Consider the following 23,355-nt stretch of genomic DNA (forward strand, 5'->3'; position numbering starts at 1 on the left):
TGTTTGGATGTGGCCTAGTTCCGTAGAGGTCCATCCATAACGTAATCTAAGAGAATAGAGGTAATGTCATGTAGTTTAATTGCGTACCTTTATTTATTTACTTTTCAGCCATTGGAATCTGCTGAGTGAGAATATGCGTGCCGGGGTGAGTTATAGTCACTTCTAAAGTAGTTCATGTTGGTAAGATGGACCAAACATTCCAAACTCTTATTGGTGGAAATCGTGCAGGACCTTTAATTCAGAGGTTCCCAAACTTTTTCCCTCAGGCCCCCCTTTCCAGCATTGTGGAACATCCTGAACCACTGCTTTAATTGACTAGCTTGAGTAAACACATGGTGCAGCAGTGCAGCTCCGTTAACAAACTAACTCTGTATGGTCTTTCAACATTTCAGATGAGCAGACATGAGTTTAGTGCCAGGTGCATGGATATTACAAATTGGGTGATGGAGTCTACATCCACTGTGGTCATTCCCGCCCTTGACCTCACCATGCAGATAGAGCTCTCTGATTCGTCAAGCTCTTCTGGATCAGGAAGTAATGAGGCAAGAGAAGTGACTTCTCTTGGCCGCAGCGTCAGATTCAGCTTTAGTGGAGGACCCAGTAGGCGCACCAGTTCTAGAACCGCTTGCAGCACACGAACTCCCACCCCTTTCCCCTCCTCTCACAGGTACCTACCCCTATCCCCTCCTCTCACAGGTACCTACCCCTATCCCCTCCTCTCACAGGTACTTACCCCTATCCTCTCCTCTTCTTGTAGGTCTTTCCAAAAACATTATTCCCATGTCCCTTGTCATAAGTACAAATATTCATTCCAGATCCACTTAGTGAGAAATACTACTTAGATACTACACAAGCACTCGAAAAGGTTTACTCTAAATGTTAGTATTTGGTCGTGAGTGTCGTTTGATATGGTTCACAATGCTTTCTTTGAATAACAATAACAAGGTTGAGTTTGTGTTCCAAATTCTTGGATCATATTTTGTTACAATGTACTATTCATTTCTGTTGTGCATTCTGCAGGTCCATGATTTCCTTGCTGAGTGAGGACGAAGAGCGATATATCTCCTCACCTGAGGGTGGTGATAGAGAGATGAGACACACACCCCACTCAGTTCTGTGTTTGGAATCTCAGGATTCTGTCTTCAACATGGTCCAGAGCGGCCAGTCGCAGAGTGACATTTTACTGTCGTCCAGTTGGAGTAGACGGGAGAAATACAGACCTGTCAAAATACCAACGGACACCAGGTTTATGATGGGTATTGTAGAGTTGGTTATGAACCTTCTCAATTCCAGATTGGCTGAGCTAATGCGAAGTCTCAGTCAGGGAACTCTAGGTCCGCTGTCTGGTAGTATCTCAGCAAGTCAGCAGTTTGCCCAAGAGATGCTAAGCATGGTGTCTGCTAAGATGTATTCCCATGCCATAGAGCATATTGCGCACGGCAACAAGTCTCCCCTTGAGTTAGAGAGGGAGCTTGAGGCCATATTGGGTCCTCTGGCTGGACAGGTTATAGTCATCATCATAGATAGCATCTTCAAGGCTAAAGCCAATGGAGGAAACAAGGGGCGAGCGACCAGCCCCTTGACCTATTTTCTCACTGCCATTTCGGCAGAAGTACAAAGCCTAGTTGTTCAGAGATCGGCTAGTAGACCGTCCACCAGACTGTCCAACAACGACCCACTGCTGAACATTTCCAAGTCAAAGGTCTTAAGATCAGTTCTGCTCAAAATGGCAGAACTCTTTGGTCAAGGTCCAAGTGAAACCTGTCTAGTTCCACTAGTCCAGAGTGAGTCCGACAACTCTATTTGCGACTGGACTCTGAATGCAGGCACCATTCATCCAAGTCAATTTCTGTCCAACAACAGAATGACAGAAGTGTCATCCGATGTTGTGGATCTTGTACTTGAGGTTTTTGGGATAACAGGATTTTTGGATAGGAGGAGCCCGTCAAGGCCACAGAGTGCCTGCTCCTACAACTCAGCTAGTGGAGCAATAGACATGAGAGCTCTTGCTGGGGACTTGGTCAGACAGGTGTCTGTCAAACTCAGACCCTTTGTCTCTGAGTCAACTCTCCACCATGTCCATGACAGATCTGTCATCATCTATTTCTGACTCCACCTTGAAGCAGTTGTGTTGTAGCTCTGCTGTTGCTGCAGCAACTGTCTGTCAAGCAATCAAAACAGAGCTCGAGAGCCAGAGACCTACCAACCTGTCAGCCAGAGACCTACTATCGTCTCTGGTAGAGACCATTGAGGACATGGATATCTCTGACGTCCTCCAGGGCCCGTCGGCCATTTTGGAGGAGGCTGCTATGATAAAGCACCCAGAGATGTCCACCTCGATAATATACAGGTCTTTGCTTCTCGACTCATCTCTCGCCTCCTCTAACATGGTCACTGAGAGCATTATCTTCAACAGTCCACGCCCATCAGAGGAGAATGTGAGTATTCAGAAGGTGCTCCCTGCTGATAAAGTTGACATCCTCCATGGTCAACCAGTGGAGGAGTATATCGTCAAAGCTGAGCAATGCATCACTCAGGCCATTCAGGATGCAGCTGTGACATATACTGGCATGCTGGATAAAACTGACACTTGTGGGAAACTGTCGGAAGTTCTGTCTGTCTGTGTTTCCACGGAGAATATTGAGGAGGCATCCTCTGATCTATTTGGTGGAATTATTTCCGACCTGTATGAGGTATTTGAGGTCAATAAGGCCTCCATGCGTACGAAATCAGGTCGCAAAATGTTCTGGGTGGAAGTGAGTTCAGGTTCCCAGAAGATTTATACCAAAACCCTGGACAAACTGAGGAAGCTTTTCACCTCTCACCTTCTCACTGAGGGAAAAAATACTCCTGTGCAAATTGAGCTCTATGACACTGGACTACTTGTAACTGAGACCACTGTGGAGGTATCTCCTGTACAGAAGACAGACAGTAATACCTCTTCTATGTCCTCAGCCTCAGCCCACCAGCTCACCCTCGACACCTGCACTAAAGGGGTCATCAAACAGGTGATCTCGGTGCTGAGGTTGGAGACTTCAAAGGAAGACCGCTTCGCTTCCGTTGGGGAGAACACGTCAAATGCGTCCTTCGACTTCAACCAGAAGTTGGACTCGATAATTTTGAAATTGGAGGACCTCAGCATTTCGAGTGACGTGACGTCAGCTGAGATCGAGATCGCGTGAGCGTGGCATAGTGCAGCCAGCAGAACCTCTAACATTTCCATCCAGAGCTTTCACAGTGCTGAGTTCCGAGCTAAGGCCAAACAGATTGTGCGTGAGGCCATTCTCAGAGCTGCTAGCGAAGCCAACTGTTCTTTGCCACAGAGCATGCCTAGCATCACCTTCTCACACCATGTGGTTTCTACAACTGAAGATATAGTGAATATGGTCATGCAAGACCTTGAAAGTGTATCCCAGTACACAGTGGAGGATGCAGACTCCTTCCCACTAGGAGAGAAAAAGCTGCAGTCCCAACTCAATCCCAGAGTTGTCTTTGACAACTCATTTTTTGCTGCTCAAATCATGTACCACAGAGTAAAGGATAGACTGAACGTCTTTTTGTCTTTTCCACCCGTGTCAGTCACCACAGCCAAAGATGTGCTGGACTTCACCCCTGTGGAGACACTCAGATGCTCGAAGTCCCGTGACACTGCTCTTCTTAAGGACAGGAGCCGCCCTCCGTCTGTAAGAAGTGAGAAGCCATTTTCAAAAGTCAGTTTGACTAAAAGGTTTAAAGCCCTTGTGTCTTCGAGTGGCTCCTCCACAGACCACCATTTAATTGACACATGCAGTGAGGATGTCAGTCTGCCCACCAGGAGTATGTTAGTTGTGAGCGACACCAGTTTGAAGAGAGCCTCTCCTCTCCATGGTTGTGGATTGAGTGAAAGTTGTGAACCTCTTGTGGCTCTACAAGACGGAACAGTGGCATTCAGCCAAGAAGGCTTTAGCAAAACTGCAAAGAAGACACTCAGCTTGATCCTAAATGTGATCAAGTGCAGATTGGCCAACTCTGAGAGTTCATCTGTTGGGCAGAATGCAAGTGAGGAGTGTCTGATAGCCACTAACATGTTAGACTCTCTACTGGAGAGCCTTGACCTGTTGCCTGACATGAGCGCTGCCGATGAGATCACAAGGACAGAATGCCATACCTCTAACGCAATGGACAAGACAGGTTCACAGTCAGCGCTTGTGAGCCAACAAGAAATTAACATATCTGACACCAGTATCATAGTGAAAACTATAATGGACACATTGAAGACAGACGACCCAGAGATGACTTCAGCAGAAGAAAATCTGGATAGGCTTCTGTCAATTGAAGCCCTTCAAGATGCGTCTGGCAACCTGATCGCAAAGGTCCATGGTCTCATTCAAGAGAGAACCATAAGACGCCAGCTTCAATCCATGACTGGCCACAGAAGCCTCTCTCAACCAGCGCTGCCAAATCCAGCACTGAGGAAGCTGTCAAAGGACGATGCGTCAGAGCTCGTTTACAGCTTTGCCCACACTTCTGTTAGCAGACTCCTGGGGCAGTGTTTGGGTAGGCCTATGCCACCCACTGCTGACAGGGTTTTGGATCAGGTCATCAAGTTGATGACAGACATGGTGATGGACAGCCTGACTGATCTGTCCAAGTCCGCAATGGAGGGTGGTAAGTGAAAGTACCTCATCTCCATAGGACTTCATTGTAACATGACACATTGCGTTTTATGATGTGAACTTCACTGGTTGTGTCCAAAATGGCACCTTCCATGTTTAGTGCACTACTTTTGACCAGAGCCAGACCCTATGGGCCCTGTTCAAAAGTTGTGCACTATAAAGGGAAGAGAATGCCTTTTGGAACGCAGTGACTGCTTTCCATTGTTGCGTCCTCTTCTCCCAGTTATTGTACCCAGGTCAGTCACACCAGCTTGCTCTTCTTATTTAGACACCAGCAATGCCGCAAGTGACATCACTCATGGTGTTGTGGCTGACCTTAATGCTACTGAGGAATTCCCTGCCAGGAGCCTTAGCCCGGCTGATGTAAAGGCTGACGGCATGGCCCGCCTTCCCTCTGCCAGAGGGGAGGAGACTAAGAAGAACAGGAAGTGGCACTTCCTCCCCAAAATTGGCAAGATTCCAAAGATCAGGATGAAGGTAGGGGGCTCAGTGTTTGGAGATGACCTCTGTAAGGCAGGGCTGAAATGTACCCTACAGATTCATTAAACTAAACCTAATGTCTCTCAGCATTAGAACAATGCTGTTGTCATTGTCATTAGGAGGTTGAGTGAGGTCGCTGTAATACAATCCTAATACACATGGGAGAGAGTCAATGGTTGTGTCCCAAATTGTACCCTATTCCCTATATAGTGCACTACTTTTGACCAGAGCTCTATGGGCCCTTGTCAAAAGTAGTGCCTTACGTAGCCAATAGGGTGCCTTTTGGGATGCATACCATATATTTTACACAGGCTCAGTTGTCCTGATGTGTTTTGTCAACAGCTGTTCAAGACAAAAGGGGAACCGAAGAGCCACCCTGAACAGGATGCGCTGCCTACCAAACGTCTCAGAGAGACTCATATTTCACAGAGTAAGTGATAAGCATCGATAATGTCATATTGATGTATCACCCTATGGCCAGCTTGTTAAAACAGTGACTACAGATACAGGCGGACAGACAGACGGATAGACAGGCAGACAGACAGACAAACACACACGTTCATTTTCTGATTATGAAATATTCTTATCACAGATGCTGAGTGTGAGGTTCCAGAGGTTCCATCCACTTCCCCACCCAAGGAGGACCTGACAACCACACTGGCCCCTGCTCCCCAGGAGTCCCAGTCCCGTAAACGCCCTCTCATAGTCAGGGCTGTTGCATCCCCACACCTACCAGTGAAGCACCACAGGCTAGTATGAGCGGCAGCTATGGGTTGTTGTGAACTAACACCTGGCTACTAAGTAGATGTGTCGTAGGCTTTTCTGGGACCATTCCCATTTTACATCTTTCTGCAGTAGAGCGGTCATAGGCTTAACTATGGTAGACAGATTTGGAATGAATTTGCCATAATAGTTAAGTAACGAAAGATAAGACCTGAGCTCAGTGGTGTTTGTAGGAATGGGATCCTTCTCAATAGCTTCAGTTCTGTTTCATGGGGTGTATCCCTTCTGCATCTATCACATGACCTAGATAGGCTATGCTGTTCTGGAAGAAAGAACATCTCTCTTTTAACATTCTGATTGCAGGCTTTGTCTTTTTAGGACTTCTACAAGATTTCTCATGTTTTCTTCTGTGTCACGCATATCATCAATATAACAGATTACCCCTTCTATACCTTGTAGGATCTGATCCATAATTTTCTGAAAAATATCTGACACACAGGCAACACCATAAGGAAGCCTGTTGACCTTAAAACAACCCCTTGTGTATTCATGGTGAGATCGTGCTTAGACCGCTCCTCTAACTCTACTTGCTCATATGCCTGTGACAAATCCAGCTTTGTTAACGTCTCACCCCCGGTCAGCTTTGTGAACAAGTCCTGTGTTTTTGGTAAGGGATACTGATCTACTTCCAGCCACGGATTGATAGTTACCTTGTAATCTCCACATATTCTTACAGTATTGTCTGTTTTCAGGATACACACAATTGGAGCAGCCCATTGACTGTAGTTAACTGGAGTAAGGACCCCTTCTGACTCCAACCGTAACTAGCTGTTTTTCAACAGCTTCTCTAAGTGCATACGGCACTGGGCGAGGACTGCAGAAATGATGTACAGCCCTATTAGTTACATGTACTTGGCTGTGATACCTTTTAGCATTCCTAACTCTGGCTGAAACACATCAATATTTTCACACAAACCATCTGTCTCTACAGCTGTTACTCTGTGTACACGTGACCAGTCTAGCGTCAACCGACTGATCCCGTCTCTACCCAGCAGGGCAGGACCATTTCCTTTTACCACCAGCAAGTCTAAAAACGTTGTACTCCCATTACACTTGGGAGTACAGTCAAGGGACTGAGATTTTCCCACTTAGAACTAATGACTATGTTTTTAACACCCAGTTTGCAGGGCTCAATTTTGCACTTTTGAACTTGCGGTTGAACAACCTCTCTGATATCAAACTGCTGCACCTGTATCAACTTCCATGTTGAGTCTCACATCATCTATCCTTACATACACATAGTCTTTACCTCTAATGCAACCAGTTCAGTTCCTTTTACATTACCCAACTCATAGTCAGTGGTGACAACGGCTGAGGTCCCTTTATCAGAGTTCTCACTCTCATTTGAGATGTAATGCTCCAAACTCTGGCGCTTGAGGGCGATGCAATGCTCCTCTGTGTTGGAATGACGTTCTTGTCCTCTCTCTCGCTGGTGTGCGCTGCCCTGATCATCGTCGCTCCACTCGTCTTTCTGCAGTCACAGTGAGGAGGCCTCTCTCAGTAGCATCCAGGTGCTTATTCCATGTCACTTGCCTCGTTTAATTGTTTCCCACTTGACGCGAGCGGCATGTCCTGGCTATGTGTCCTTTCTTCTTGCACTCCAGACACTCATAATCCATATAGCGGCACTCATCTGGCTTGTGCCCTTTTCCCACACAATGGTAACATGGTTTACGGGTTGCCTCCGTTTTCTTAGCAACGCTTTTCTTCTCAACTGCATTTGCTTTGAAAGTATTTTGTGAAAACTGCAGTGTGCTTTTCCTTGTTCAAAAGAAAGTCCCATATTCACAGTCAGTGCTAATGTTAAGTCTTGTGTGAGCTACATTCAGTAAACGGTCTCTCAGCTCTGCACTTTTAACACCACACACATATCACGTACTGACAGACTGAATTTACTTAAACTAGCCAAGTAACGTTACTCACTAATCGACTCTCCCTCGAGTTGACTGACTCCTTACATGAAACTAGCATCTTTCAGCAATACAATTTGTCCTCGGTATGTAGTGACTAACAGCGCAACCAACTCTGTCAGCGTTTTTTCACTTGGTTTCTGTGGCGCATTAAGTCCCCATTAACAAATAGTCTTTCTACCAACAATCATCAGAAAAATGGTTTTAGACATATCCTCGTACTTGAGCCCATTAGCTTCAAAACTTTCCTCGAGGTGGAAATCCTCGGCCTTGCCGAACGACCTCTTCCGTGCTAGCTTTTCTACACAGACCGTCTCCATGGAGGTAACACGTTCTTGCTCGCTCTGTTCCCCTTCGGACAAAAACTCCGGTGCCTCATCGCCAATCTGTTGCATCCCCGGTTAAGGTTAGCGGGTTGTTTTTTGTTATTGTAAAGAGAAACTCAACAGTATAAAGCATTATCACGAAGATGACAGTGGATACTACATAGCTGGTTCCAAGCTGAGTCCATCTGCACCTTTTCAAAGGAAACGCAATTGAATACCGTTAGTTACAGTATGTAGCCTAGTTACAGTGTGTAGGCTAGTTAGAGCCATAAATATCCAGCTGTCATCTGAAGTATCCAAGCCATAACAATGTATAAACGAGTACGATTAAAATCAAATGTATCCCTGTATCCACAATGGCTGAATATGAAACAGCTATGACACTTCTTGGCTCTTCCCTACAGGACAATGAGAAGCGGACACCGTTGCATGCCGCTGCCTATCTAGGAGATACAGAAATTCTAGAGCTACTCATACTATCAGGTAAGGTTATCATTGAAGAGAATGATTAGGCTATGACTCATGTCCATCGGATTTTGACTTCTGTTTTGATGCTTGTTGTGTTTGCATGTGACCGTTTGCCTCATACTTACCACCATTAAAGATCTTATGTGCAGCCGACGTATTTATAAAAAATAAAAACTAATTAAGGCCATTGACAGCTGAAACGTCCCGATTTTAACTTGATAAGTTTAGCATCAAGATTTAAATTGTGAGCGAGAGTCGCACCTGTTCCTCCCAAATGTCCTCATGATTGTGGGTTGCACCTCGTCTCACGTTGGCTGAGCTACTTCTACTCCTCTCCACTCAGTGACATGACATTTTCCTTCAGTGTTGCTGTGTAATGAAAGTCCATGTCCCAGAATAGCTCTCTACAAGAGGCTTTGAGTACTTTCTAAATGGCTCCCTATATAGTGCACTACTTTTGACCTGAGCCCTAAGGAAAGCCCTATGTGCCCTGGTCAGAAGTAGTGCACGATAAAAGGTATTAGGGTGTTATTTTGGACACTGATTTCTGTGCTCCAGCTATTTAAGTTGTTGCCTTATCACCCCAGAGTCTGTCTGTCCCCTGTCTTTGTGTCCCAGGAGCCAGAGTAAATGCCAAAGACAACAAGTGTCTCAATACTCTGCACCGGGCCGTGGCTTCCTGCAGTGAGGTACGTGGACTGATACACACACACCTGTGCATATGTGTTTTACTGTTCAGTGTGTTGTGATTTTTAAATGCACTTTAAACAAAGTTGAACATGATTTGAACTGTGCTCCTGTAGGAGGCAGTCCAGGTGCTATTGAAACACTCTGCTGATGTGAACGCCAGGGACAAGAACTGGCAGACGCCGCTCCACATCGCTGCAGCCAATAAGGCGGTCTGCTGTGCCAAGGCTCTGAACGTGTCGGACCAGGCCGGGCACACGGCGCTGCACCATGCAGTCTTCAGGGGACACCTGGAGGTTAGCAATTAGCATGGACATGATTACACACTGTAGTCTACACTTTATACCTGTCCTATCCCCAGGTTGAATTCATGATGCATCCCCTTAGTTACAATGGTTGTATGTAGGGCTGTGATGGTAATTGGATAACATTGACAGTTTTGGATGAAGACCTCCATGAAAATAAAATAACCGTCAAAACTGCAAACTTTTTATTTATTTTTTATTAAAAAAATTATTGACGTAGATACACTTTACCCATAGCAGCGGTAACTATTTATTATTGTTCTGCTGACTTTGTCCATCTATTAAACTGTGTACATCTTCTCTCCAACTATCTTTTGATGCACCACAATCAGCAGATCTGCTCTACAGTTAAGTCGGAAGTTTACATACACTTAGGTTGGAGTCATTAAAACTCGTTGTGCAACCATTCCACAAATTTCTTGTTTACTATAGTTTTGGCAAGTCATTTAGGACATCTACTTTGTGCATGACAAGTAATTTTTCCAACAATTGTTTACAGACAGATTATTTCACTGTATCACAGTTCCAGTGGGTCAGAAGTTTACATTCACTAAGTTGACTGTGCCTTTAAACAGCTTGGACAATTTCATGGCTTTAGAAGCTTCTGACAGTCTAATTGACATCATTTGAGTCAATTAGTCAAGACCTACATTCAAACTGTGGGAAAATCAAAAGAAAACAGCCAAGACCTCAGAATTTCTTTTGGACCTCCACAAGTCTGGTTCATCCTTGGGAGCAATTTCCAAACGCCTGAAGGTACCATGTTCATCTGTACAAACAATAGTATGCAAGTATAAACATCATGGGACCACGCAGCCGTCCTACCGCTCAGGAAGGAGACACGTTCTGTCTCCTAGAGATTAACGTACTTTGGTGAGAAAAGTGCAAATCAATCCCAGAACAACAGCAAAGGACCTTGTGAAGATGCTGGAGGAAAGTGGTACAAAAGTATCTATATCCACAGTAAAACGAGTCCTATATAGACATAACCTGAAAGGCCGCTCAGCAAGGAAGAAGCCACTGCTCCAAAACCGCCATAAAAAAGCCAAACTACGGTTTGCAACTGCACATGGGGACAAAGATCAAACTTTTTGGAGAAATGTCCTCTGGTCTGATGAGACAAAAATATAACTGTTTGGCTATAATGACCATTATGTTTGGAGGAAAAAGGGTGAGGCTTGCAAGCCAAAGAACACCATCCCAACCGTGAAGCACGGGGGTGGCAGCATCATGTTGTGGGGGTGCTTTGCTGCAGGAGGGACTGGTGCACTTCACAAAATAGATGGCATCATGAGGTAGGAAAATGTGGATATATTGAAGTAACATCAAAACAGTCAGGAAGTTAAAGCTTGGTCGCAAATGGGTCTTCCAAATGGACAATGACCCCAAGCATACTTCCAAAGTTGTGGCAAAATGGATTAAGGACAACAAAGTCAAGATATTGGAGTGGCCATCACAAAGCCCTGACCTCATTCCCATAGAAAATTTGTGGGCAGAACTGAAAAAGCATTTGCGAACAAGGAGGTCTACAAACCTGACTCAGTTACACCAGCTCTGTCAGGAGGAATGGGCCAAAATTCACCCAACTTATTGTGGGAAGCTTGTGGAAGGCTACCCAAAATACTAAGTGAGTGTATGTAAACTTCTGACCCGCTGGGAATGTGATGAAAGAAATAAAAGCTGAAATCAATCACTACTATTCTGACATTTCACATTCTTAAAATAAAGTGGTGATCCTAACTGACCTACGTCAAGGAATTTTTACTAGGATTAAATGTCAGGAATTGTGAAAAACCGAGGTTAAATGTATTTGGCTAAGGTGTATGTAAACTTCCGACTTAAACTGTATATGCTGATAGGAGAGAATCTATGAAGGTCAGTTCATTGGGAGGGGGTGAGGTGAAATGTGGGGACTGGGGGTAACTATAGCCTAGTTACCTGGGGGTGGGTGGGTAGCCTCTGCCCTTCACCTGACCTTTTTCATTGTTACAGTAGGTCGGAGGAGGAGTGAGGTGGAAAAGTTGGCTCTCATTACAAAAAAAAAAAACAGTGATTGTGCATATTCACTTTATCCCTGGGTCAGTGCCACTTGAAAGTCATATTGAAAAAGATTCTGCTAATCTTTAGTCATAAAGTGTAGTAGAATTGCATGATAATTCATTTTAAAAATGCCCCCCAAATCTGGTGAAGAGAAACACATCTGACAGCCTAGCCTTACTCTACCACACGCTGCATTGAACAGTGATCGAGTTATATTATTCTAAATGATGACTACCCAAATTAGTAATAGTCCACTATCTTACATAAGTCTATAAATGTGATTCATGGAATGCTTTAAAAAAAACAATTTGCTTCCCCTTAACTTCTTGCCACTATAGGGGGTGCTGTTTCGCATTAGCATAATTTGCTCTACAGATTAAACTGCCTAGTACTCAATTCTTGCTCGTACAATATGCATATTATTGTTATTATTGGATAGAAAACACTCTCTAGTTTCTATAGCCGTTTGAATTATGTCTGAGTGGAACAGAACTCATTCTACAGCACTTTTCCTGATAGGGAGTGAGATTTCAGAAATTTTGGCCTCTGGTCCCAGGTCAGTTTTAAAGTCCCTGTAAATCCTATGAGGATACAAACACTGCCCACGCCTTCTAGATGTCAGTAAGTGGTGACAATTTGAATGGAGTCGATTGCGCAATCAGGGCCTGTATAAAAGGCCAAAGACCGGATGTACCGTTCTTTTGCTCCCTGCGCCTGACGCACGATGGACGTCGGACCTGCTCTCTTTCCAAGCTGTTGTTTAGCCAGTAATATATCGCCGGTCATGTTTTTACTCGTTATAGGTGTTAAAAACATCATAAGGTAGTTAATTTAAACCGTTTTATAGCAATTTATATCCGTTTAGTGCGATTGAGGCATTTCTATGTGATGCACTTTGAAGCGCCGGGCACGTTTCGGGGTCCCGGTCGAACGTTAGTGGGCATTTCGACGGACAAGAGGACATCTTTCGACCAAAAGAAGATTAGACCCAAGAAAGGATACATTGCCCAAGATTCTGATGGAAGATCACCTCATAGTAAGAAATATTTAAGAAGATAAATCGTTGTTCTGTCGAAAAATGTTAAACGCATATTCCGCCATTTTTTTTGGTATAGCTTCGCTTGGCGAACCCTGTATTGCACAGTAAGGATACTTTTAGAAATGTAATTCAGCGATTGCATCAAGAACTAATTTGTCTTTCGATAGCTGTCCAACTTATATTTTTTTAGTCAAGTTTATGAATAGTTATCCATGAGACAAGATCACTGTGAAAGATGGCGCCCGACATTTTCAGGCTAGTTTTGCTAGTATTGTCATTGTATAACCACGGTTTTTTGTGGCTAAATATGCACATTTTCGAACAAACTCTATATGTATGTTGTAATATGTTACAGGAGTGTCATCGGAAGAATTCTGAGAAGGTTAGTGAAAAAATTAATATATTTTGGCGATGATAACGATATCGCTCTCTTTGGCTTGAATCAATGCTCGGGTAACGTTTGCATATGTGGTATGCTAATATAACGATTTGTGTTTTCGCTGTAAAACACTTAGAAAATCTGAAATATTGTCTGAATTCACAAGATCTGTGTCTTTCCATTGCTGTGAGCTGTGTATTTTTAAGAAATGTTTTATGATTAGTAATTAGGTAATACACGTTGCTCTCTGTATTTATTCTAGTCGAGTTGTGATGGTGGGTGCAATTGTAAACTATGATTTCTACCTGAAATATGCACATTTTTCTAACAAAACCTATCCTATACAATAAATATGTTATCAGACTGTCATCTGATGAGGTTTTCTTGGTTAGTGGCTATCAATATCTTTATTTGGCCGAATTGGTGATAGCACCTGATGGAGTAAGAAACTGATGGAGTTAGAAAAGTGGTGTCTTTTGCTAACGGGGTTAGCTAATAGATTTACATATTTTGTCTTCCCTGTAAAACATTTTAAAAATCTGAAATGGTGGCTTTATTCACAAGATCTGTATCTTTCATTTGGTGTCTTGGACTTGTGATTTAATGATATTTAGATGCTACTATTTAATTGTGACGCTATGCTAGCGATGCTAATCAGTGTGGGGGGGGTGGGGGGTGATCCCGGATCCGGGGTTGAGGTTCGGTAAAAGTTAACCTACGGGCCTTTGAGCAAGACAGTTAAGCCTAAACACGCTAATGTTACGCCCATCGGCTTTCAGTTGTCGATGACTGTACATATGGCACACCAATCACCGACACCGGAAGTCCCATGACTGTCACAGCCCTAGTTGTATGCTTGAGTTTGTTCGAGAGGCTTTGACGCCAGATTTTAGCAGATCTTGCCTCAGCCTGTGTTTTGTTTCTCTCCTTTTCCTGTTAGATGGTGAGGCTGCTTCTCTCCAGAGGAGCCAACATTAATGCTTTTGACAAGGACCGCCGTGCAATCCACTGGGCTGCTTACATGTGTAATGAGTTGACCACATCATTTACAATCTGACTAATGTCCTTATCCCAGTGAATGAATTGGCTGTGTGTTAGCCTCACAGCTCAACTGTATGGTCCACCTCCACTGTGTTATTATGTCAGAATGATGGACTAAGTATGTTGATAAGATGTAGGTTTTCAATTGTACTAACATGATATAGCTTCAGTACAACATCGTCAGACGGCCCAGCTTCAGCGGTAGCAGTAGAGTAGTCAGACGACATGCACCTCAGCTTCTCCTCAGAGGACAGGTCATCATTTGCTGGAGAGATACCATGGTTTGGAGAGGCTTGGGATTGTACTTCATTAGTCAACAAATACTCTAGAGCAGGGGTGTCAAACTCATTCCACGGAGGGCCTAGTGTCTGCAGGTTTTTGGTTTTTCCTTTCAATAAAGCTCTAGACAACCAGGTGTGGGGAGTTCCTAACTAATTAGTGATGTTAATTCATCAATCAAGTACAAGGGAGGAGCGAAAACCCGCAGACACTCGGCCCCCCGTGGAATGAGTTTGACACCTGTGCTCTAGAGAAAAGACAAGGAACCGTTGGGTATTCTACAGGAGCACATCTGTTCTACACGGTCACGGCCAAATTCCCATTTTAATGTTGACCAACATGTACCCCACTGAACGCAGTTCTAAAAGTATGTTTCAGACCTTACCTTCTGTCTTGTTTAGCATCAGACCCTATGGATCGGAGCAAGGCCAGGGCATGCACAATGGAGACGTCATTTGATGACAGCTCTGAAAAACGTAGGTTAAGGTACACAAGCAAAATGACCAAATCAAAGGGTTTGACAACATTATTTAGACAAGTGAGTTACTCTATGGTGTTGAATGAGTGTCAAACACAGCAGCACCATAGACACAGTACAAAGCTAGAAGGGTTGTGGAAAGAAACACTTACCTCCAAGTCTCCTCTGCAGAGAGACTTGCTCTTGCTTCTGGGACTTTCCAACAGGGTAACAAGAAACTGAGGAGAAAGTGTTAACAGAAGTTGAGTTGACACAAAAGAGCTACATATATTAATAATAGCAGATGACCAATGCGGAACAAACAGACAATAAAATTTTAATCTCCAACTGATAAAGTTGAGCATATTTCCCAAACAAATCCCTTCAATCCAAATAAAACATTAGTGAACCACCCTTTCACAACCCCCACAGTCAACACAAAGCGCAGCAATTCTCTCACACCTCCCATGATCATGAAACTAGTCTGTGTTATCAACAGGTAATGTCTACACATGGCCTGTATGAGGCTTATATAGGCCACTAATGACCGTTTACCTGACAAACATGACTTAACGATCAATTAACATGCTTGATTGAGGTGTTACATTCAGATAGAAATAGACCATGTAGAACATATGTTGATTCTGGTGGGCAGGCAATCTTTTCTACTCCATATATTGCATTTATATCTGTAATGTTTAACCCTAATGGTCTCAGATCAGCAGTAGAAAGAAGTAGGCCTAATTATTTTAGGTGTAATATTCAAAGATATTAGGGGGAAATAAACACTGTACCCAAATCCACTTTTTACAATGCTCCTGGGAAATGGGTAGGCCTCCACCATATAGTCCTCACAGTTTTACAGCTGTGTTATATTCCTTTATTTACATAGATCACATACATAAATATATATGTTAGCTGTAGGTAGCTTTGGGATAAAATTCCCATATTGTATTGTTACTAACATGAATCATAAATATCATATATTCCTCATTTGCTCTGTAGGAGGTTCGTCATATGAAGGACATTCAAGTGGATGTGACCCCTAACCTGCAATAGGGGCTCAGTGGGGTGACAGACATCCTGTAACGGATCTCCAAGCTAGTGTCTGAGGACCTGAAGGAGGCTGTGTCTACAGCTGTGGTTCAGGACAAGCATGGTAACCTAACCTAACCTCACTGTATGAAGGATTTCATTGTTATGGATAGTCATCTCCAATCTGTTCAAATATTACTGTTGTTGATAACACACATTACTAAAATTATTCACACTTGTCTTCCTATTTCCACATAATCTGTCATGGTTCCCCACCTTAACAGGGCATAAAACCAACCTCTCTTTATTGCTACTGCTAATACACCCAAATCCAACAGCTTTCGAGTATCTTAATGCTTTTCTTCTAACCCTGAATGGCAACTTTTTATCCTAGTACACAAGCATGTCACTTTATCCATCCACACCCACTCTACTGCCGCATGGCCTCTGCGGCTGAGACTTTCACCCTCTCGTTGCAGGTATTAGCCGGTAACCAACCCCACCCGGGTCATTATCCCCTAGGACTTACCCTTTGCAGGTATCAACCTGTTGTGGTTTACCTTCCAGGACTTACCATATACCACAAAGCTACGACCGGTCATAATTACAATGGGACTACTGAATAAGCTCAGGCTTTCTAGGTCCGTACCCTATAATTGGTTCAGCGTACGACTCTCATCTCCCCAAGATGTCAGAATTAGTGATAACAGGTGTAGGAACTGTGCCTACCTTGTTTCTGTTTCACTGATTCAGAATCTCTAGTTCGACTGCAAATCGTGGTGAACCCTGCTCGCAGTGCCAACTGTTAGGTTCTAATTCTCAGAGTAAAAACTCGACGGACACTATGAAAGCTTAAACCAAGTTTATTCTTCCCAGAGGGTCAAGAGAGCTGCATTAGACAAAAAACATATTCACACAAGCACTGATATTTAATCCTTTCTCCTATGCTGAGTCTACTCCTACACCTCTGAACAGCCAATGCATCTCTGTTGCTAGACAGAACCTTTGTGATATCTGTTCTTCCTCACTTCATCTGACCTGACCGCTACCCCAAAGTGCTCACTCCTCCCCAACTCAAGGCTCAATTGGTATCAGATAGTGTCTGGTAGATTTTTCAACCAGAAATTTGCATAGTGTAGCTCTAACTCCAAAAGGTTTTGGGACACTGTAAAGTCCATGGAGAGCACCTCCTCCCAGCTGCCCACTGCATTGAGGCTAGGTAACACGGTCACCACCGATAAATCCATGATAATCGAAAATTTCAATAAGCATTTCTCTACGGCTGGCCATGTTTTCTTCCTGGCTACCCTAACTCCGGCCAACAGCTCCGCACCCCCCGCAGCTACTTGCCCGAGCCTCCCCAGCTTCTCCTTCACCCAAATCCAGGTAGCAGATGTTCTGAAAGAGCTGCAAAAACTGGACCCGTACAAATCAGCTGGGCTAGACAATCTGGACCCTCTCTTTCTAAAATTATCCGCCACCATTGTTGCTACCCCTATTACCAGTCTGTTCAACCTCTCTTTCGTATCGTCCGAGATCCCTAAAGATTGGAAAGCTGCCGCGGTCATCACCCTCTTCAAAGGGGGTGACACTCTAGACCCAAACTGTTATAGACCTATATCCATCCTGCCCTGCCTTTCTAAAGTCTTCGAAAGCCAAGTTAATAAACAGATCACTGACCATTTCGAATCCCACCGTACCTTCTCCGCTGTGCAATCCGGTTTCCGAGCTGGTCATGGGTGCACCTCAGCCACGCTCAAGGTACTAAACAATATCATAACCGCCATCGATAAAAGACAGTACTGTGCAGCCGTCTTCATCGACCTGGCCAAGGCTTTCGACTCTGTCAATCACCGTATTCTTATCGGCAGACTCAACAGCCTTGGTTTCTCAAATGACTGTCTCGCCTGGTTCACCAACTACTTCGCAGACAGAGTTCAGTGTGTCAAATTGGAAGGCATGTTGTCCGGACCTCTGGCAGTCTCTATGGGAGTACCACAGGGTTCAATTCTCGGGCCGACTCTTTTCTCTGTATATATCAACGATGTCACTCTTGCTGCGTGTGATTCCCTGATCCACCTCTACGCAGACGACAGCATTCTGTATACATCTGGCCCTTCTTTGGACACTGTGTTAACTAACCTCCAAACGAGCTTCAATGCCATACAACGCTCCTTACGTGGCCTCAAACTGCTCTTAAACGCTAGTAAAATCAAATGCATGCCTTTCAACCGCTCGCTGCCCGCACCCGCCCGCCCGCCCGACTAGCATCACTCTCTGGACGGATCTGACCTAGAATAAGTGGACAACTACAAATACCTAGGTGTCTGGCTAGACTGTAAACTCTCCTTCCAGACTCATATCAAACATCTCCAATCCAAAATCAAATCTAGAATCGGCTTTCTATTTCGCAACAAAGCCTCCTTCACTCACGCCGCCAAACTTACCCTAGTAAAACTGACTATCCTACCAATCCTCGACTTTGGCGATGTCATCTACAAAATAGCTTCCAATACTCTACTCAGCAAACTGGATGCAGTCTATCACAGTGCCATCCGTGTTGTTACCAAAGCCCCTTATACCACCCACCACTACGACCTGTATGCTCTTGTCGGCTGGCCCTCGCTACATATTCGTCGCCAGACCCACTGGCTCCAGGTCATCTATAAGTTTATGCTAGGTAAAGCTCCGCCTTATCTCAGCTCACTGGTCACGATAACAACACCCACCCGTAGCACGCGCTCCAGCAGGTATATCTCACTGGTTATCCCCAAAGCCAACACCTCTTTTGGCCGCCTTTCCTTCCAGTTCTCTGCTGCCAGTGACTGGAACGAATTGCAAAATCGCTGAAGCTGGAGACTTACATTTCACTCACTAACTTTAAATATCAACTATCTGAGCAGCTAACCGATCACTGCAGCTATACATAGTTCATGTGTAAATAGCCCACCCCAATCTACCCACCTCATCCCCATATTGTTTTTATTTACTTTTTTGCTCTTTTGCACACCAGTATCACTATTTGCACATCATCATCTGCTCATCTATCACTCCAGTGTTAGTCTGCAAAATATTTATTACTTTGAAACTATGGCCTATTTATTGCCTTACCTCACGCCATTTGCACACACTGTATAGACTTTCTTTTTTTCTATTGTGTTATTGACTGTACGCTTGTTTATTCCATGTGTAACTGTGTTGTTGTTTGTGTTGCACTGCTTTGCTTTATTTTGGCCAGGTCGCAGTTGTAAATGAGAACTTGTTCTCAACTATCTTACCTGGTTAAATAAAGGTGAAATAAACAAAAAATCCCAGAGGATCCCAGATGGCTAACAATAACATAACCTGACATAACGTAAACATTATACATTAAGCTCTCTCCCTCAGTGACATGAATTAGTATATTTCATATTCTCAGAACCCAACAGTAGGTTTTAAGGTGTGGCTGCATGTTTGTCGTGGACGCATTGTCACTCTTGATGTTCTTTTTCCAGATTGCAAGTGAAACACCTTTAGATGTAAGTGCCAGTTGGTAACTTTTCCTCACACTTGCTTGTTTAAGGTATGGATGCAACACCCCAGTATGTCTGCAGGGGCTGGTCACTGAGATTTACCATGTTTCACATGCTACTAGACTAACCTTCCAAGTAAATATGTTACAAGTCTGAACTGGCTGTCCTTGTCTTTCCTCAACTAATTGAAACCTCAGGGACAGACATGCTAAACGACTTTGATGTCAGAGCTCCCATCAGCCCTCTACACCTCGCTGTGAGTAAAGCCTACCTGCTCCTGTAGTGGTCTCCATATGACAAATGGCACCCTATTCCCTATTTAGTACACTACTTTTGACCAGATCCTTATAGGCCCTGATCAAAAGTAGTTAACTACATAGGGAATAGGGTGCTATCTGGGATGCAGGCATGGTGTTGATTTTCCACAGGAAGTTGACTGTCCAGACAGACTCACACACCAAATTCCTATCTATTCCTGATTAGTGTGAAATACATGCATATTCTACAGAGTGATGATGGTTTCCTTATTTTGCCATTTGAGTTAATCAACCTCAGAGGAGAAGTAGAGTGTTTGTTTCTCAATCCCACGCTTGGCAGGGACCTCAGATGTTGATGCTGGGCGGGAGCAAAAATGGGCTCCCGATTGAAAGACTCTGGTCTACTTTAGAGGTCTAGCACTGTATTTCTGTTCAGGCGTACCACTGGTCTACTATAGGACATTGATTATATTAAGAGTGTATATCTATTCAGGCGTACCACTGGACTTTGCTTGAGACTGTGTTTGTGTTTCTATTCAGGCGTACCACGGCCACCACCATGCTATGGAGGTCCTGGTTCAGTCTCTGCTGGATCTAGACGTGAGGTACCTGTCTGCCTTAAAAAGCCATGTGGAGTGTGTTGACGTCCTCATCAACCAGGGAGCCTCCATCCTGGTTAAAGACTTCACCCTGAAGAGGACCCCCATTCACGCTGCAGGTACACATAGGATATCACATAGAGCTTCTGTAATTAAAAAGTTTTCCTGACCAAGATGGCCATTTGTTTGGTCATGTTGCTAGGACGACAATGTCTGGTATAGTGTGAACATGCCCACTAGACACTGATCTAAGGTCATTTTTTGTCATGTTCTCCACTAATGATTGAGGATCTAGGGAGGGTAAGCTGATCCTAGATCAGTGCACAGGGGAGACTTCTATCCAGAGCCAGGTACACCGCTAGCAGGTGACAGGCTTTGATGGCCTCAGCCCCAAAATTCTTTATTATCTGCTGTGTTAACATCATGAGGATGTCATCTACCAACACCACTGTTCTACAAATCTGTCTGTTCATGTGAAGGTTATAGTCGTCCAGCAATCTGCTCATATCCTCTCTGTTTATCCTCCTCTAGCTACCAATGGTCAATCATCTCACATTCTTATATCCTTTCTGTTTATTCTCTAGCTACCAACGGTCAATCATCTGACATTCTTATGTCCTCTCTGTTTATCCTCCTCTAGCTACCAATGGTCAATCATCTCACATTCTTATATCCTTTCTGTTTATCCTCTAGCTACCAACGGTCAATCATCTGACATTCTTATGTCCTCTCTGTTTATCCTCCTCCAGCTACCAATGGTCAGTCATCTGACATTCTTATATCCTCTCTGTTTATCCTCCTCTAGCTACCAACGGTCAATCATCTCACATTCTTATATCCTCTCTGTTTATCCTCCTCCAGCTACCAACGGTCAATCATCTGACATTCTTATATCCTCTCTGTTTATCCTCTAGCTACCAACGGTCAATCATCTGACATTCTTATATCCTCTCTGTTTATCCTCCTCCAGCTACCAACGGTCAAACATCTCACATTCTTATATCCTCTCTGTTTATCTTCCTCTAGCAACCAACGGTCATTCGGAGTGTTTGCGTTTGCTGATTGGAAATGCTGACCTCCAGAGTGCAGTGGACGTTCAAGACGGGAATAGACAGTAAGTCATTTGGGTTTTGGATACAATTCCTGAAATAAAGAGATTTTGACACTAGGGATGCATCCCAAATGGCAACCTATACCTTACGTGGTGCACTACTTTAAACCAAAGCCCTGTGGGCTCAGGTCAAAAGTAGTGTACGATATAGGGAATAGGTTGCCATTTGGGACTCAGCCTGGTTATTACCAGTTTGTAATATGACCTGTTGTCTTGTGTATCAGAACCCCTCTGATGCTGTCGGTGCTGAGCGGACACACAGACTGTGTGTACTCACTGCTCAACAAGGGAGCCAGAGACAAATGGCACAGAACAGCTCTACACAGAAGGGTAGTGAGGAGACGTCCGGACACATCGTGGTGCTGCGGTGGCTCCTACACACCGCCCAGTCAGTGTGGACCCTCCCCGTCATCACAGACAACCAGGGCTACACGCCAATACACTGGGCCTGCTACAACGGTACGTACTGGACAGAGGGACAGCGAAGTGAGCCCGAGGCCACAAACAAATACACACATAAATATAGCGTGTCTTAAATCACCACAGCCAGCTTCGGGAGGGCACGAACCGAGACAGTCCGCACAGGAGCCTTAAAAGTCCCTCAGACTGAGAGAGAGAGAAAAGGGGGGAGGGAGAGGGGGAGGCACAACAGGCTGGCTGGCCCACACTCATCCTCTCGTACCACCAGGTGTCCTTCCAGCAGATACTGGACTTCAGAGGAACTGCTGCTTCTATACCCCATCTTTACCTTTACCCACAAAGGTCCTAAACGGTAGAAAGTGTCCGGCCAACAGACAGACGCCTTATGATGGCAATAACCTGTAGTCCAAGGGGATTTTAGCACCTCACTGAGAGCAAAACAGACAGGGACCAAAAGATGTGGAAAAAGCATTTTTCATGAGAGTGATTGTCTTGTTTATCCGCACACTAAGACAGTCAGAACGCACCTAGCCTCTTGTCTGTAATCCATGTGGGAGGAGGGGAAATCATACATTTTTTATGAACAAACATTTTAATAAAATCATTCATGTCTTAAGCTCTGTGGGAATCAAAACATCGTAGTATTTGCTCTCATGAGTAATTGTAAAGATTTGATGATCCCAAATGGAACCCTATTCCCTATACTGAATAGTAAACTACTGTTGAACAGGGCCCATAGTGGTCTGGTCAAAAGCAGTGCACTCTAAAGGAAATAGGGTGCCATTTGGGATGCTGGTTTTGCATACCGGTATGTGAGCAACAGGACTTTTTGATGGGACATATTACATTTGTGTTATTAAACCTACCTGTCCTTTGGCCTCTAGAAAGTATTTTAGAAAGTAAATGATTAATTCATGTATTCTTTCTTGTGATATTTATGTCATCATTTTGTGCCTTCGTTAGTTACTAAGGGGTGGTTAGGAGAGTAGGGGCAGCTGTATGAGCGAAAACAATGATGCACACTAAGTACTACAACGTTTGTGAAAAGCACTGATACTATCCCGAGGCATGTGAGGTGGAAAACATGTCTCCCTTGGAGAGGAGAAACACTGTAAACCAATGGTAGAACAGCAGCAATTAAGATTTTCTTCTGTTGGAAAATAAATATCTATATTATTTGTCTTTGGTCTTATAATCAATGTTTTTTAACAGGTTTTGCTTGCTTTAACTTTTTCAAAAAATGAAACCACTCAATCCTTGTATGTGATTGCATGTTCAAATCCCCGTTTTTGTCTCTTTTTGAAAATAATTTTAACTGGAAATATGTGCAATACATTTGCTATGTTCACCAAATCAGCAACAAGAGGTTCACAGGTTTGTTCGTGTCATTTTCATTCTTTTAAACGGATGAAACTAGCACGTACATATGAAATAGTGACTGAATTCGAAACGCCCATGAATTCTTTCAGTATCTGAAGTTGGCTGTATATTTTATGAGTAATACATGTTATTTAATGATGAACTCTGGGTTATCGGTGTGGGTTATGTATTCTATTTTATTTTGCATTGCGT

General features: G+C 43.9%; 3 protein-coding genes across 4 annotated transcripts; all 3 read left to right on the forward strand.

The window, feature by feature from the left end:
* Nucleotides 1-1,323: 1,323 nt before the first annotated feature.
* On the forward strand, nucleotides 1,324-5,879 carry LOC120048846. 2 transcript variants are annotated; one of them, XM_038995131.1, is made up of 3 exons: nucleotides 1,324-5,132; nucleotides 5,478-5,565; nucleotides 5,728-5,879. In XM_038995131.1, exon 1 carries the CDS (start codon nucleotides 3,327-3,329, stop codon nucleotides 4,653-4,655), a length of 1,329 nt encoding a protein of 442 aa, XP_038851059.1. In that variant the 5' UTR covers nucleotides 1,324-3,326; the 3' UTR covers nucleotides 4,656-5,132; nucleotides 5,478-5,565; nucleotides 5,728-5,879. Both variants share the same exon structure in this region, with proteins under 2 accessions (XP_038851059.1, XP_038851060.1).
* LOC120047324 (serine/threonine-protein phosphatase 6 regulatory ankyrin repeat subunit A-like) lies at nucleotides 5,034-16,002 on the forward strand. Its single transcript, XM_038992848.1, has 6 exons — nucleotides 5,034-5,163; nucleotides 5,728-5,840; nucleotides 8,559-8,637; nucleotides 9,241-9,311; nucleotides 9,426-9,605; nucleotides 15,855-16,002. The coding sequence occupies exons 1-6, from the start codon at nucleotides 5,034-5,036 to the stop codon at nucleotides 15,906-15,908; spliced, it is 627 nt and encodes a 208-aa protein (XP_038848776.1). The 3' UTR covers nucleotides 15,909-16,002.
* A 3,598-nt stretch (nucleotides 16,003-19,600) lies between these two features.
* On the forward strand, nucleotides 19,601-22,505 carry LOC120048847 (serine/threonine-protein phosphatase 6 regulatory ankyrin repeat subunit A-like). The gene is made up of 4 exons (XM_038995133.1): nucleotides 19,601-19,652; nucleotides 20,194-20,371; nucleotides 21,279-21,366; nucleotides 21,588-22,505. Exons 1-4 carry the CDS (start codon nucleotides 19,602-19,604, stop codon nucleotides 21,955-21,957), a joined length of 687 nt encoding a protein of 228 aa, XP_038851061.1. The 5' UTR covers nucleotide 19,601; the 3' UTR covers nucleotides 21,958-22,505.
* Nucleotides 22,506-23,355: the final 850 nt, after the last annotated feature.

This window comes from Salvelinus namaycush, chromosome 5 (genome assembly GCF_016432855.1).
Source record: "Salvelinus namaycush isolate Seneca chromosome 5, SaNama_1.0, whole genome shotgun sequence".
Lineage (NCBI taxonomy): Eukaryota > Metazoa > Chordata > Actinopteri > Salmoniformes > Salmonidae > Salvelinus > Salvelinus namaycush.